This window comes from Excalfactoria chinensis, chromosome 2 (genome assembly GCF_039878825.1).
Source record: "Excalfactoria chinensis isolate bCotChi1 chromosome 2, bCotChi1.hap2, whole genome shotgun sequence".
Classification (NCBI taxonomy): domain Eukaryota; kingdom Metazoa; phylum Chordata; class Aves; order Galliformes; family Phasianidae; genus Excalfactoria; species Excalfactoria chinensis.
The window spans coordinates 119,838,408-119,855,408 of NC_092826.1; the positions used below are offsets into that span (position 1 = coordinate 119,838,408).

General features: G+C 39.8%; 1 protein-coding gene across 1 annotated transcript in view; it reads left to right on the forward strand.

Moving 5' to 3' along the window:
• Positions 1-17,001, forward strand: part of CALCR (calcitonin receptor) — a 138,375-nt gene that overhangs the window by 61,494 nt on the left and 59,880 nt on the right. Inside the window, exon 2 of the mRNA XM_072330046.1 lies at positions 11,396-11,483. Within this exon, the coding sequence (XP_072186147.1) occupies positions 11,436-11,483 (48 nt within the window). The 5' untranslated portion in view covers positions 11,396-11,435. The remainder of the gene's footprint in view (positions 1-11,395; positions 11,484-17,001) is intronic.

The window sequence follows — 17,001 nt, forward strand, 5'->3', positions numbered from 1 at the left end:
AATAGAGCTTCTTGTATTTAAATCAGTTTCCAGATTTATATCAGGAATGGGAACAGTCATGGTTCAGTGGCCTCTACTGAAACATTGCCAGAAGACAGTTAAAAGCTTGAGCCACCACAGTAGTTGTTTATATCATATTTATATATTGTACTGATAATTTTATTTTTGATAGTTGCATGTTCTGTACATATACACTAATTAGAAATCCCAATAAAACCTGCAGTTACCAATAAAAAACACTGAGCATTTGCTTCCTGCCTAAACCTCTTTTCATTCCTTTCCTTCTATTCCAGCTACTAACCATTAACTAGCTGCCACTTCAACTAGGAGACAAAAAACATCATGATTAACAAAACATATACTAAAATCTTGATTGTGAAAGACTACTCTTCTATTGAACCCCTTATTTGGCTCTCCACTACCTGGCAGAATGGAATTTCATTCTGGATGAGGAATCAACTGAAGGTTTTCTCAGGGATGTCATAGAAAAGTAGCTTTCAGGAGCTCTAGTAGACAACAATTCTGGGCTGGAGACTAGGCTGGTTCCACCAGATCATCAGTAAGTTGAATTTTTATTATTATTCTTATGGCATATAAATTTCACCATACTTTCTGTAGGTAGAACTTGGCTGGGCTGTTTGCTTGGAACTTGATAAAATTGAAGGAAACTGAACTATCGTCTCTTCTGCAAAAAGACCCATTGTTCCTAGTCAAATGTTATAGTATAGTCATTGCTGTCTGCCTGCAATCTTGTGGGCATTTGCTACTGAGATTACCAAAATTCCCATCTGGAAAGGATCTCATTCTGCAGTGGATCCTCTTAAAAATGGAGCCCATTGGATGCTTCCTTATGCTACTTACATGGTCAGCTGCAAAGTCTCCATTGGGCAAGCACACTGCATTTTACTTAAAGCTAAGCCTCCACATGGCTGTTACACTAAACAGGTATTGACTGTCATAGAGACAAAAATGTTTATGAGTTCTGTTGAAATGCATTCTAAGCACAGAGTAGAGTAGAAATCTATAGCAAGAGCTCAGTGAGGCTAGTTGAATTTTGTAGAAAAGTGTTAAGGATTTTGTATACATGTAATATTTGCTGTTAAACTTCTGACATAAATTCACACTGGTGTTTTACCAAGTCACTATGGCAAGCAACTAGCACAATATTCACTCACAACAAACTAAATTAATATAATGTTGAACAAGACTTTCTAGCCTCGTATGTGTTCTGTGCTGTTAGTACACACCTGAGGTATCAGTATATTTAAAGAAGGTGGGAATGGCATCTTTTGGAAAGGATCCATCTGGAAAAAGAGGTAAAGGATAATGGGAAAGTGCTAAGTTTAGTGACTGTGAGGTCTGAAAGGTTTTAATACATAAATTTGTGAAAAATCAAGTTCTTCTACTCGCTTATTTACTGTGAATTGTTCTCTTACACATGAACAGTCAAGATGTTTTTGCACAACTGAATTACCAGCTTCTTGTGCGAATCACTCTACAAAAAGATTGCTTTTGTAGATCCTTCCATTCCTTCCTTTCCAACAAATAAAAGCCCAAACTCTTGCACCACCAGCAGGCAAAATCAATACTGGAAGGAGGAAAAAAAAACCCAGGACACAAATTTTGCTGAGCCTATAAGAGCTAGGTTGTCTTAAACTCCTGCACCTTGAGATTTTGCCAGCCCTGTGGGAGCACACGCACAATGTGGATTCAGTGAGGCAGTCGGGATGTCAAGCAAGGTCAGCCCTAGTTCTGCTGAATAGGCTGTGCTGACTTATTTCCAAAACTATTAGAAATCTTTTATGAATCTCAGTGCTTATCCAAGTAGTCTTCCTTTTGGTCCCCTGTCTGCTATATGAAGTGCTGTCAATGTAATTTATGGAAGAGACTATTATTTTTCCACATGAAGCTCTGATCATAGATGGATATTTGGATATTTGAAGTTATTAACAACACAGAGGCTACGGTTTCTGGTCTTTTCACTCGTTGCCAGTGAAATAAATGCTAGCATTGGCAACCTATGGTTTTAACAGGAAAAATCTTGCTAAGAATTACATAGTAATTCCAGGTTTTTATTTTTAAAAGCTTTACAAATAGGCTGCTATATTGTAGGCATTTCTTTTCCTATTTGATTGAATAATTGTAGTCAAGATTAGCTCTGCAAATGAATTTGATAGGAAGATGTGGGAAAACCCTAAGCTTAGCTGTTCAGAAGTATCCAAGTCTATATGCTAAACTGAAGAATAGCCCCATAGTCCTGAATGTGCTCAGAAATGCAAAACTGACTCCCTTTTTACAGCTGGCTCAAAATTTGGAGGCTAATCCTCATTAGTGACTTCTGCTGACATTTTAGATCTGCTTCTGAATTCCTTGCTGAGTGGAGCCAGAAATTCATTTTAAGAGGTCCAGCAAAACAAATCCCTGCACAACACAGGCTTTAGCCAAAGTGTATCAAGATTTTACCAAAAGGAAATGTTGGCATAAAGAAGCGTTCAGAGTTGGTTTTGGCAGCCTTAAAAAACACAGTGTGTTGGAAGTGATCATAATTGGGACTTGACTGATTTGCGTGAGAATTGCAATGGCCCCACATGCTTTTGGCCTTACCGGTAGAGCAGGTATACTCTAGGCCAGATGTTGCTTTACCCACTGTGTATTAGTTGTGGCTAACGAGCTGCTTCAGACCCTCCTCTGCTCCCCACCAAAGCCCTAAGACAAAAGAAAACTGTGCATTATCAGTGTGATTAGAATCTCACATACAGAATGCACGAAAGGAGAGCAAAGCCAGAGAATGAATTTGAAGTAATCAGAGTAATAGCAAGTGAGCTGGTGACAATGCCAAGAGGCCAATGAAAAGATCTGCATTACATGTAGCAAGTTCTGAGGAGCCATTTCTGCCAATATTGGAGAATTATTTCCAAGCTCTGCCATTTTCCTTTTAAAAGTGTGTAGGTTAACTTCCCAGGGCTGTCCCAGAGCTCCACTTAACAATACTGTGGAAGAAAGAAAACCCTGGGCTGGCAGAAAAGCAGTCCTGCTGTCTCATGTTTGCCCTGCAGCTTCTGTTGAAGAATGAGAACCTTTGCACTCCATTGGAGCCAATGCTGAGTTTGCCTCAGCACAGTGGGCAGCAAGAGCACAGTGTACCCATTCCCTCATTTCTTTTCCTTGCCAATTGACAGAAGAAAAGAGGAACCATAAGGAAAACACTAATCTCACTGCAAGTGCTTGAAAAGACCCCTTCGGCTCTTTATTCTTACCCATGCATACATGTCCACTATGAACGTTGCCTGCATTGTTACCACAATTATAACTGAAAATAAGACTTTCCATATATGATAATCTGGAGTACTTCTCAGAATTTTAATTTCAGTGGCTAATAGCTACCTCTTGGCAATGTAGCAGTCAATAGTAATTTATCATGTGCAAATTTCATTGTTAGACTTCTGTAACGCATGCATAATGCCATAGTGAACAATGTGCGAGTTTTGCCCTAATTGAAATGAGTGCTAATATTCAATCTAATCCTGTGCTGTAATTCCTGACAGGAGCAACACAGTAATCAAGCACTACAGCTGTAATATTTGATTATTCTGTAGTAACTAATTGAGATTGTATTATTATTATTATTTTGCTGACACACACATTTCTTTATATCTGCTTAATTCATTACAGCTTTGTATCTTCATCTGTCACATCAGATGTAAAAACAGTGTAGAAGGTAATAACAGCTTCAGTTCACTTCCATTTATTGTAGTTTATATTTGTAACAGAAAACTCAGCGCTCCATTAGGTGTTATTATTTAAGAGCACAGCTAAGGCAAGATTGACCACCAGAGGTAATCACTCTCGAGTAGACCAGCTGTTGTATCTGTGAAAGCTGGCTGAGAGCTCAGACGCACACAGCTTTCTTCAGAGACTGTCACAGGATGGCTTGCATGCTCTAAAGCCTCTTTGTTTCTGCTAGCTCATTTAAGAGCCCTGTTAGGTACAGCCCTTTGAGATCAGTGTAACATCTTCTGACTTCAAATCTTAATTAGGATTTCTATTCATAATTAGCAGAGCTGCTATAAAATGAGAGCCAGACTTGAGGGAAGAAAAAAAAAAAAAAGGCTCATTTTTGTCGGAGTAGAAGTGAAACCTACATCCTACATCCAGCTCTAGCATAGGCTGTTCTGCTGCCAGGTGGGAACAAAATGCTTTAAATGTGTGTCATGTGCATGTGATTTATAGCAATCCGCTCACATGATTTTTCACACTTTATGTGATTTATATAAAAGCAGTGACATAATAAAAAAGTACAATATTTTTCCTTGTTACTTTGCCCATCCTATAAAATATTCACTTACTTCAAATAATCTAAAGGAATGCATGGTTACAAAAAAAAGGACCAGTGGGAGTTTTCCTGGGGAAGGACTGAATGGAAAACTGAGAAGGAGTTGGCCATGAGGAAATATCAAATAACAGTTTTTCTTTCCAATTAATGGTCCAGCTGAAGGAAAACTTTTAACAAAATTTTCAATATATGGAATCAAGAAAGTATTGATCCCAGAGGGAAGAATGTCACATATGTGGTTGCATTCATCTAAATAAATAAAGATTCTGCCAATGTCATGCAAGAAAAAATTTGGGAAATGGAAAAAGAAACACCCATAAGTTCAACTCTCAGCATTCAGTTTTCCTTTCTTCTCTTTAACTCCTTATATGTGCATCCCAAGTGCGTCTAGGACTGCCTTGCCATTATATTCTTATTCCACTGAACTTGTTAACCTCCAGAAGTGCTTTAGATACTCCTGTTAATACTTTTGAGTTGGAATATGTTATATTTTACAGCTTCCCAGAGTGCATTTAAAATGACACCATCCAATCTTTGTGAGTATTGCAGACCTTGGGTACCAACTCCATTTAAGTATTTTACTAGTCCCCTCCTGAAATTTTATTTGTTTCTGCCTTATTTTAAGCCTCCTAAGAGCTCTTGGCCAACAACTAGAGAGAGATGAGGAGTGGCTTCCTAAGCACTAAAAACATATTTTCTTGGCTACTGGTTTGTGATGGAAATCACTTCCTTTTGCATTAGCGATCAGAGGAAGAAGCATTGTATATGATTAACATTCAAACCACGTCTCTTGTGTTACATTTCTTTCAAAATATAGTTATTTGTCATTTAGTCATAGAATAGGTATCTTCCACTTTCTTTTTGGTGTATAGGATTGGATCATCTTGATCACCCATATGTATCTTGTGTTGGCTTTTCAAAACTTGTGATTATTCTAAGACAAAATTCAGCCAAGGCAGCAGCTATTTTTTTATTTTTATTTTTTTCTATTTTTGTTCAGTTTATTATCAAGGATTTGGTTAAAGGCAAACCTAGAGTCAAATAGCCTGTTCTTGTTGACTGGGTTTCAGTTGGAAAATGAAGCTTCAGGTATTGTAGCTCCCATGTGATACAGATGAATCAATAAAATAGATTTATTTGGTCACTTGATCTGTGTAGGTCTGAAATTGCCTATTTGCCATAGCTAATAGTTTCCATTTGTTAACATAGTACCCACTCAGCTCTACAGATTCAGTTCACTCTCTCTGCCAGGAAGGATAATAGAAATTAATAGTGATCTCCTTGAGTAACAGCTGGGTAATCATCAAGCAGATGGGCATTTGGTTCCTTGATAGTGAAATTATCTCCAAGACTACTAAAAGGAATGAGGGAAGATCCAACAAATTATGTAGATACCTGCAAATATCATGTTGCAATGCCTTTTGGTGCCCAACACCTAAAACTGAGAATTTAGAATCAAGGAGCTGTATAAAGGTAACCAGTACATCTTCAGCCTTGCCTTACCATCCCGGATGTTTGACTAGAGGCTGTAAGGAGGTACATTTCTCCACCTGATACTGATGATCACCAGCTTTCTGGCATAGGAAGCACTGAATAGAGCTCACCTTTTCCCTTGGAAATGTGGCTGTGAGAAGATGGTGGTTCCAGTTAATCTACTGGCAGACCATTGTAGGCTAATAGTTAGAGTATGTGCTTAGGAAATAAGAGGGACTGGCTCTGTTTCCTTCTCACAGCTGAGACCACAACCATGGCATTTCTTTTGCCTAAATGGGCTGCTATTGCTGTGCTGTAGTGCTAGTCTGCACAGAACCTGGGATTATACTAATGTGACTGCAGAGCTGACTCCTAGCCCAAAGCAGTATCCTAAATTATGAAAGCAGAGGTAAAATGTCCGGATTGGAATGAGAAAATAATTCTAATATTTTCCCCCAGACGTGTTTGGCAAAACAAATGCAAGCTGGAAACTATGTGAAGGCACATGGAAAACAAAGAGGTGACTGGTGATAGCCATCATGGCTTCACTGAGGGCAAATCATGTCTGGCAGATTTAGCAGTCTTCTATGATGGGGTTACATCACTGGTGGATAAGGGAAGAGCAACTGTTGTCATCTACTTGGACCTGTGCAAAACATTTGATACTGTCCCACACAGCATCCTTCTTTCTAGATTAGAGAGACCTAGATCAGATAGGTGGACCGCCTAAAGAACTGGCTGATCAGTTGCATTCAGAGAGTTACAGTCAGCTGCTCAGTGTCCATGTGGAGACCGGTGATGAGTGATGTCCCCTAGGAGTCAATGTTATTTAATATCTTTTGTCAGTAACAAGGACAGTGGAACATCAGCAAGTTTGCAGATGACACCAAGCTGTGTGGTGCATTCATCACTCTGGAGGAAAGGGATGCCATCGAGCGGCACCTGGATAGGCTTGAGGGGTGGTCTCAGTTGACCTTCATGAAGTTCAGTAAAGCCAAGTAAAGCGACCCTCACCTGTGCTGTGTCAGTCCCAAACTTGAATACAGGCTAGGTTATGAGTAGATTGAGAGTAACCCTGAGTGGGACTTGGGTGTTCTGGTGGGTGAAAAACTGAGTATGAGCCAACAACGTGCACTTACAACCCAGAAAGGCAACTGTATCCTGGGCAACATCAAAAGGGTATGACCAGTAGGTGGGGAGAGTTGGATGTCACTTTCTCTTTTGCACTCTTGTGAGACCTCCCCTGAAGTACTGCATTCAGCTCTGGGTCCCACAGCAGACAGGCAAACTTTTGGAGCAGGTACAGAGTTGGCCACGAGGATGATCAAAGGGCTGGAGCACTTCTCCTATAAAGACAAGCTGAGGGAGCTGATCTTTTTCATCCTGGAGAAAAATGGTTCTGGGGAGACCTTATGAGCATTCCAGTATTTAAAGGGAGCCTAAAAGAAAGCTGGAAAGGAACTTCTTAAAAGGTCGATAGTGATAGGACAAGGGGTTATGGTTTTAAACTAAAAGAGAGTAGATTTAGATTAGATATAAGAATTAAGTTCTTCATGATGAGGTGGTAAGACCCTGAAGCAGGTAGCCTGGAGGTGTTCAAGGCCAGACTGGATAGGGCTTTGAGAAATCTGATCTAGGGAAGGTGTCCCTGGCCTTAACAAGGAGTTGGAACTAAGTGATCTTTAAAGGTTCCTTTCAAACCAAATCTTTATATGATTCTCTGAGACAGACCTGCAACCTCCTCCTTGGATCCAAATTTCCTAAGCACTCAGGAACAGGGGCTGCTGGTTTGCATGTTTCCTACCCACTTACCTCTCCCTGTGTTTTCTTCTCCATCTTCGGCACAGGCAGCGCAGGTCAGTGTCCTCCTGTGCTGAGTAGTAAAGTGCTCCTTGAATGGATCTACAAGTCCTAGTATTAAGAAACCCTGGAGACGTTGGGGTTGAAGGTGAGTGCGCAGCTATTATCCCCTGAAAAAACTGAACGGGGCAATAATAAACCTATCTAAAGAACATGCTGGACAAATGAAGAGGTAGAGAGTGTATTTTCAGTTTGAAGGGGTAAGACAAGGACAGAGAAAGATATATTGTTGCATCACTCTCTTGTATTTGGTCACAAACCCTACTAGTCCCGCTCTGTGGTGTTAAAATCTTCCTCCAAGGATATGTCAGCACTATTGTGAAATATGGCATTGCAGAATAATCAGAGCAGAATAATTAAATGAGAAGTTTATCCAGTATTTCTCCCAAAAGCCTTTCTTTCTTATTGTTTCTTTGGACTGTAGCAATTAAATGCTGATCTACTGCCCTCTCTTGAATTTTTACTCTTTTACCTATTTCTGGCCCTCATTGTTGGCCATGTTAGGCCAGTTGTGAAAATGACTGAGCGGGTAAGGTTGTCCCATCTTTGGATAACCCAGTGGTAATTGTACTTACAGCCCTGTTCAGTTTAATATTAAAACTAATAATCAGAACAGAGCCAAAAGAGGTGACAATACCAAGAGAATGTTGTACCATTCTTCAGATGAGCTTCAGGACTAATACCAAGGTAGCCATGGTATTACTGTAATAGCAGAAGCAAGAGGAATATCTTAGTAAATAATAAGCTATGCTACATTAACAGAGGAATACAGAACAATATTCTAGTTTAAAAACCAGACTATGCAATATGCATGACCTCAGGAAAACCTCATGTATATTTTGAAATATCTGCAGTGAAGAACCATCTGAAGTGCCTATGCACCTATCATTTTGAAAGATTAAAGTGGCTTTGAGAGTAGTGTAAGTCAGGTGGCAATAAGTAGCCAGAATAAGGCAAAGGAAGGACTCTTTCTGCAGGTACTGTCACCAAAGCCTGTGTCTGGTTGAGACATGTTAGTGTATATTAAGGACAAAGCTCCTTTCTGTGTTCATGGTAGAAGTAGATCCAGTGCTCCTTGGGGCTTTCCAGCCTCCTTTTCAGCAAGGAGGCTGTCGATGGCAGAAGTGCAAGTAGTATTTTTAGCACAACAGTCCCAAACTCAAGGCCTTGAGTGTGCCACTTCGCATATCCTATTATAACTATTATATCTATTATAAATATTATGTATCTATATTATAACTATTATATCACCCCTGAACCAGGATTGCTGGCAATGGGACAGAGGTGTGGTGATGCAGGTCCATCCTTCCATCCAGAGGCTTATGATCCATCCCTTGGGGCTGCCCTTCCTGAGAATCTTTCTGCCTCCGCATTATTCCTGTTCTGCCCCTTGATCAATGCTTTTTACCTGCACATGTCTTTTCACTTCAAGATATTCATTGTCCTTGATCCAGTAACCCATGTATGTAGTGCTCTAGGTCATTCTTGACGTTAGAGAAAAGCTGCTTCTCAGTCAGGAACTTTATACTAGCATTGCTAAAGCCTGTTAAAATTGTCTCCAGAGAAGACTCCCTTGAAAGAGGAAGAAAAAACAGGTACTGGACTTCAAGTAGCATGTCAGCCATTCCTATGGTTAAAGCAGCTAGAAGAAGAAAGACTAGAAATATCAAGATTATGTAAGACTTAGTGTGCAGAATAATTCTTACTCATTTACTCTTATGTAGTATCATATAGCACAGTCATCACAGTCAGCAGAGGAGAAAAATAATTTGTTAAGTATTTTACAGATGGCTTTTTTTAACTGGGAGGTATGGGAGCAAGAGATATTTTAAATAGCTTCTCCAGTACATAGTAACAAACGTTCACAAAATATCACTTGACTAAAATTTACCTGCAGTTGCTGCTTTAATCCAGCATAATGCTGTAAACACTTCTAGCACCAAGTGCAGGAAATTAGATGCATTGCGGGTAACTACAATTGCTATTGATTTTGCCTGTTCTTTCTAGATCACAATATTGCATTCATCTCTCTGCCATTTGTGGCACGTAGTGTGTTGTAAGACTGCCAATGGCTTGTAGGGCAAAGTTCTTTTGCCTATTTTTTAGCACATCTCTGCAGATGCTGCAGAAGAGGCTAGCGTGGGGAATGCAAAACATGACTGTCTTTACATCACACTACAGAATGCTTTACAGTACTGTGCATAATTCTATAGACACATTTATGCATATGTATCTATTCATTGGGAAGATGATCAAGACCCATTATTTATATGCTCATATATTTTTTGACAGTTTTGAACCAATACACACTGTGGGGAATAGAATACAGAAGATGAAAACAATTCCAGACATTTTCCTCAGATCTAGCTGACCAATTTTTGCTTCAATTGAGTTATCTGTCATTGCTGATCAAATACAAATATGTGGCTGACAGCATAATTATGTATTATTTCTGTGTCATTTGCCTGTCCCATTACCTCTGGCACACCAGAATGCTTCTAGAAAGGCTCAGACAGTAATAAGGTTACTTCTTAACAGAGGCAGATCCTCTGAATGTTCTTTTCCATCATTCTGTGTTTTATGTAACCTCAGTGGGACATGAAACACTCCTATTTGTGGGATATTACATGCTGGTGCATTAGATTGCAGTGGAAATGCCACACCTTTGTTACATTTTGAGATTGTTTCTTCTTCAGGTGAGGACAATGACAACTGATTTTCTTCCCCTTTGTAATGGGTGGCATTCCACACCACTTCAAGCTGAAAAGAGCTTCTGCCACAATGCTGTGGCAGAAACAAGAGTTGCACAAGGGATTGTTTTGCTTACTACATGTACAGTAAACTAAGCTTCAAAGTCTGAGTGCCCTTCTCCCATTAAATTCCTGGGGTTTGGTTATGTCTGTTACTCAGGTAGTGTGCCCATTCCATTTTTAAGATGCCTCAGAAATGAAGATGTTGTAAGTATAGCTCCCTTGCTTACTGTGGCAGAAAAGCCAGATGGGTGATGACTTAAAAGAGACAAAGAAAAGCAGAAAGCATCTGGTCCAGTTCCCTTCAAGCCTGTGGAGTCATGGCTGTGCTGTGCTTCTCTAGCAATTTGTGTGGCTGCAGTAGTCATTCTCAGTGGTGGAAAGTCACTGCCACGTCTGTCTGCAGTCCTACAGACCAGGCAAGCTAGCTGCACTTTGGAGTGTGAAATTACACAGTCTTGCTCCTTTGCCAGGAAGTCTAACTTAAGGTGTTTCCAATTTGTCTTTTTCTTGCCACAGTGAGTTCTGTGGTAACTTACCTAGTGGTTACCCACCTTCTGGCTTTCTCTCACTCCATAAATAGTTTTTTTGAGTGGCCTATCTGTGCATCAGATTTTTTTTTTTGGGGGGGGGTAACTTGAAAAAATATGCAGGTTCTTCATAGGTCTGCAGATATTTGGAGATTAGAAGCAGCAGAATCAGGACAACCAAAGTCAGGTCTGCAGGCAGAGAGGCAGTTTGATGTAGATACACTGCTGGTCATGTAGTAACGTGGAGCTGTATTTCATGTCTGCTGACCTTAGCATCCTTACGGGAGGCTGAAATAGAAGCATACCTGTCAAACATCAGCACACATAAGGCTGGAGGCACACAGACATGCAGAATGCACTTGAAGACTAAAAAGATGCCCGTACACAAATATAGGAATTTATTGTTACAAAATCTAATCCTGATTTTGTTTTTGCTGTTTAATTCCCAGAAGGATCAGCTGCAACGTGCCTCTGCAGGAAGATTCCACAATGAAAAAAACAACCCACAGCTGCTTCTTACTGATTATCCTTCTTACTGTAAGTAAGAGACAAATGAATGACACCTGCCAGATTCAAGCTTGTGGTGATGTTCAGAAAAATAAGGAGTACTGAGTGATATTTGTTATACAGCAAAGGTGAAGTAATGAGTTCCCTTCTTGATAAATTTTGAAATAAGTTTAATAACATTTCTGAGTAAGATATCCCATAAAAGTTCGAACTTGAAACCACTGTTCCCCAGTGAGACAAAACTGCAAGTCTGAAGATGGTAATGCCTGTGTTTTTTTCGACTGGATTTGGAAACTTATGTGGTTGAAAACTTCCTAAATGTTGTATGACTTTGTCTGAAGTGATTGTGAATTTTCACTGTTTATGTTGGCTCTGGTCTTAGGAAAGCAAATGGCAAATATCACTATAAAGATTAGTTATTCAGTTCAAACACTACTTTCAACTGTTTGATCTCAATATTTCTGTTACTCCAATATATTCAACAGCTGCATGGCTGAGTAACTATTGTTCCAACTATGTAGCAAATTAATTTCTACTTGACTAAATATCTCTCATGTAAGTTGAACGGTTTCTTTCAGCGCTTTTTGTGGAACCCCAAATGATTAGCAGGTATAATAAAATCAAAGATATTGCAGATAGTCAGAAATGAGGACACTATCCAAGTGCTCAGTCACACAGCAGCCAGCGTCTGAATGATGCTGCTGGGAATGAGCATCTCTCTGCCTTGGTGTAGTCTGAGTTACTTGCATGTCTGATGCCACCTTATTCCTCAAAGATATATTTGTCTCTGTATTCATGATGAAACCTTTGATTCTTATTACTCTTGATTGAATCTTGTTAGCTCCTCAGACCTCTCTGCTTGTCATCTTTTCTTCCATTCATGTGGAATGAATATGGAATGTTGCTGTGTGTCTCTCATCAGCTCACACACTTTCTGGTTATAAACTGTAGAAATTGGACTATAAGACACTCTGAGGGATGGCTGAGACCTCTCTCCCTGTTTCGTTAGTTTCAGCCTAGCAGAACTTGCCCAATGTGCTGTTTGCCACTTAAATTAACATGGAGAAAAAGTAGGGGAGGGAAGCTGAGAACAGTAAGAGAATGGTGGAATAAAACAATGAAATGAGATCATGGAGAATGCAAAAGAATAGCAAAGAATGCCTTACTTGGGTAAAATAATGAATTCATAGTTCAGGACCAAGGACTTCAAACAAAGATGACCTGGAGAGCAGGAGGATGAACAGAGGAGTGTTAACACTTTTCTGCTAGCTTGGTTTCAAAAATAATTAATCCAGAATTAGTTAACGATTTGAGCAATTATCCCTGTGCTTGGCAAAAATCTGCCTTGATATTTATCAGAGTATTCTGGTTTTTGTGGCATTTTGTGTCTGTTACACATAGCCCTGCAAGTGATGCACGTAGTGTGCTGGCTGGAACACCAGGCATGTTTAGAGATCTCTCAAAGCCAAAGGACCCATCAGAGACCAGATATCTTCTGTGCTTGAATAATCCCAACTGACCTGCATAACATAACAGGAGCCTTGGCAAAGAACAGCAAATCTTCCTGTAAGAAATCAAAGCCAAGTAAAGGAACAGTTCCAGATTATTTTTCTTCCACAATCAAATGACAGGACTGTAAATATTCTGTTAACTAAAATTGTCAACAGCCCTCACTGAGCATTTGGAGTGTTCTGCCCTACAGCATGTATTTGGAGGGCAGTCTTGAAAGATCAGGCTGATCATCCCTCTATATTAGACCTCTCACCCATGGTATCACATGTGCAGCATCAGTTCTGGCCTTCTTACATCAGTAGCCCAGGGCTAGGACTTACTGATTTAAGAAGCTCTGCAGTAAAATCTGCATCTCCCTCCTTTTAGATAGCTTTATACTAGAGGGTTCTTTAAATTCTGTCCTGTATGTGTAACTTAAGCACAAATTTTCTTACATTTTCACTGCTCCAACCTCAGTATTCCATCCTTTTCCACTGTGGTGGCCATGCTGTGATCTTGTTAGACACCTCTTAGGTCAATTTATCTTCCGGTAACGGAGAAGCCACAGCCATAGAAGGGGACTGTGAACAAGATCTATTTTCTTGATAGTAGTGCCAGAACACTGCTGTTAAATCAAATATGAAAAATATTTGGCAAGGGTCATCTTTCCAGAATTTTTTCCACCTGTAGCTGGTGGAAAAAAATATTTTTTTCACATTTTATTTGTGGTTTGTCATAAGGAAAGGGTGTCTTTCTTTCTCTTCCAAAAAGACCTTTCCTGTTATGCAGGATTTTCTAATTGCTGCTGAGTTTCCAGAGACAGTCCCATATCCATCCTTGCATGCTTAGTCCTAGACTCCATTTACAAGTACTCCATAGGTTCTCCTCCCCACATCTCCTGCCTTTAGACCTGTCCCAAGTGGTTTTGATACCTTCTGATAGAAACTGTCTCTATTACCTAAGTCACTTCTACATAGGCTGGTCAGCACTCTAATCTTTTTTGTCCATAGGTCCATAATGATTGTTCTTTGCCAAACACAAACTGTTCAAAGCACCTGTTGCTCCAAAACTCAGTTATTAGAAGTGGAGCTAATTTTTTATTGTCTCTCTGACTGCTCCCCTTGTTTTTGGATGCAGAATAATGGCAGTTTTTTCACCATCACCAGATATTCCTTTGCAATTTGGAGGGAAATCCTTTAGAAATTCTAACCGTTCTTCTTAGGCAATGTTTCTTCATTTTTGATACTGTCTATTTTTCAGTAATTACTGAGAGCCCCAGAATGTAACTGAGATTTGTTTCCTCAAGTTCCTCAGTCCCCATGTGCTGGCAAAATTAGACCATCTCCTTTGTGCACATTTCTCTCCACAAGATGGATGGAGCACTGGAACAGTGTGTCTGGGGGGATCAGCCTGCTGAAAATGAGAAGGAGGTGGTAACAAGCTTGGGTCTTTTTCCTGTGTGACTGATCAATTTTACAGGACATGGAGATAAGGGAATTGTATTTTCTACCTCATTTTGTCAAGTAAAAATTCTCCTCTTGTGCCTGCAGATGGTAATTTGCTCTTGCCCTGCAAATGAGGATGGATGGAGTAGTTTTTCCTCATATACTGCAATTTCGTTGTCCTGGGCCAACCACAGAATACTCAGTAAGGACAAAATGAATGCTGCAGCTTCAGACCGCACCATTATTCAATTAAATCCCTTTGACCAAGACTGTATTTTAAAACAATTTCATTTTGAGTAAAAAAACCCCAACAAATCGTACAGTTTATTAAGTCCAGACCTGTCAAATTGTTACCAAGACTCAGTCACTGAGCTACTCACAGGCTAATAAACTGTGTCAGATCCTGAAAGTCTTGTGAATAATTTCAGTTGAAACACGGAAAATTAATCATGTGAATGCTTGAGTGTGATTTTAGGCAAATAAATAAACTGGCATATTTTGGAACACAGCTGTAGTAGGTTTGAGTCTCCAGAAGCCACTTAGAAAGATCTTTACCACTGTGATGAGGACATGGCTCATGATGCAGGCATCTCACCCTTGCAACAGTGATGCACAGCAGTGAGGTGCCACAGCCTGATCCTACTCTGCATAAGGCTTTTCCTGCTCAAACAGTGGTTCCTCCAACATCTGGTGTAGAGCAGGTACCAGCCTTTGGGACCAGGAGAGTGCTGACAAAGCAGTGGGAAGGGTGTATTTTGCTTTGTAGCTGTGAGTTGCTTCAGGATGTAAAGGGCTTGCAAATTCCAGAGCTCTTCTCATGTAATGAATATTTAGGGAGGTACACTGCTGATGATAAAGACTCACTGCAAGTTATTTTGAGAATTTCAGGCACTATCTGCGTACAGATTTTCAGGAAGGAGAAAGGTTGTGTTTACCAAAGATTCCAGAGTGAGCAGGACATTTTTGTCTCCATTTTTGCTTTCTAACAAAATAAGATTGTTGCTATGCAGCTGATTGCTCTAAAGAGGTCTCTTGCAAGATGATTAATTAGAGCTGCATTCAAAATCCCTGAAGCATTTTGCAGCCTTCCTCTACACTCACAGTCTGCATCAGGTTGTCCTGAGAGTGAAGTCTCCTCGTTTGAGGTAGTACTGACCGCAGCGATGGAAAAGAACTGTAAGAGAGGGTTATAAGTTGCTTTCCATTAAAAGTGCCAAAATCTGCAATGTAAGTTATATGAGATATAGCTATGAGATGTTTTCATCCTGCTTCAACAGCAATTGAATACAAGAAAATTCTAACATTCGATGGTTCGATAAAACATGTCATTTTGAGGCATTTCCTCCAAGCAGTTGTTGTCTGCTGAGTACATTTGTAATGAATAAGAAATCATTGTTATGTTTACTGAATGCCTTCTGTTAATGACCTTCCTAAGGCATCACAGTGGTTTTCTTCTCTGCTCTGTCACTGGTAGCTGTGAAATGTCTCTTAAACACAATCAAGGTGCAACAGGGGCTCTACAATGAGGCTGAGCCATGCTGAGCTCTTGCTTGAAGGTGTGGTGATTCAAAGAGCAAGAGTTAAGTCACCCACTAAATGGTGACTAAACAGAGCACTTTTAAAAGAAATGCATCAAGCGTATTTTTGAACTATCAAAATCAATAATAAACAGCTATAGCATCCAGATTCTGAAGTACATTTAGACTGAGCTCAACAGTAAATTTGCAAAATATCTGTATTTAATGGAAGAGGGGAAAATCAAAAGGAAAGAAAGCTGCAAATACTATATTTTCAAATGTCTTGCGTAGTCTAGCTCCTTGATGGTGGAAGAAAAATATTTGGGAATACCTGTTTATCTCATCCAACATTTTGTGGAAAAAAAGGTGAAATTTATGCTTGCTTTATCTGGATTCTGTCTTTCAGAAATGGGCACAATCTTGCACAGGTTAGTAGCAGGTGTCTTACAGAAACTGGGGCGTTATTTGCTGATCTTCATATAGTTTAATAATGGATCCAAGTTGTTTTTCTAGATCACTTTGTCCATTCTAGGTTTAAAGTGAACTTCAGCATTCCCAGCGACCTGTTCTTTCTCTTTGTTCTGAAAACTCATTTTCTTAAAACAGTCATTTGTCACGTGGTGGCTTGGTGGTCGTATGTATGACGTCATTTACTTGGACTTTTAGGAGTGACATCATATGTACGGCTGCTAAACTGCTGCATGGGACATCACTTAAACATTTTTCTTCTGAAGAAATCATAACCAATCATTTTCAGGCTATCGACACATCCTGCTTATTAAGTTGTGAAATATTGGTTTCTCTTTAATAAAGAATATTTGTAAATGAATGAGCCACTCCTTTATTGTATCAACATAATTTGTGCTTCCATCTGAAGTATAAATTCAACTGATGGATGGATGGGAAGGGTTTTTAACTTGCAGTAATGGACTCCAAATATTCAAGATAAATCAATAATATCCAAGATCAGAACCGTGGTAATATCTTTGTGTAATTGATCCGCAGGAGCATGTGGCCAGATCACCATCCCACTGAGCTGAATGGGAGTTCTGCCCGTGGCTTTGGGATGAGAGGGCACGAGGCTCCACATACCTG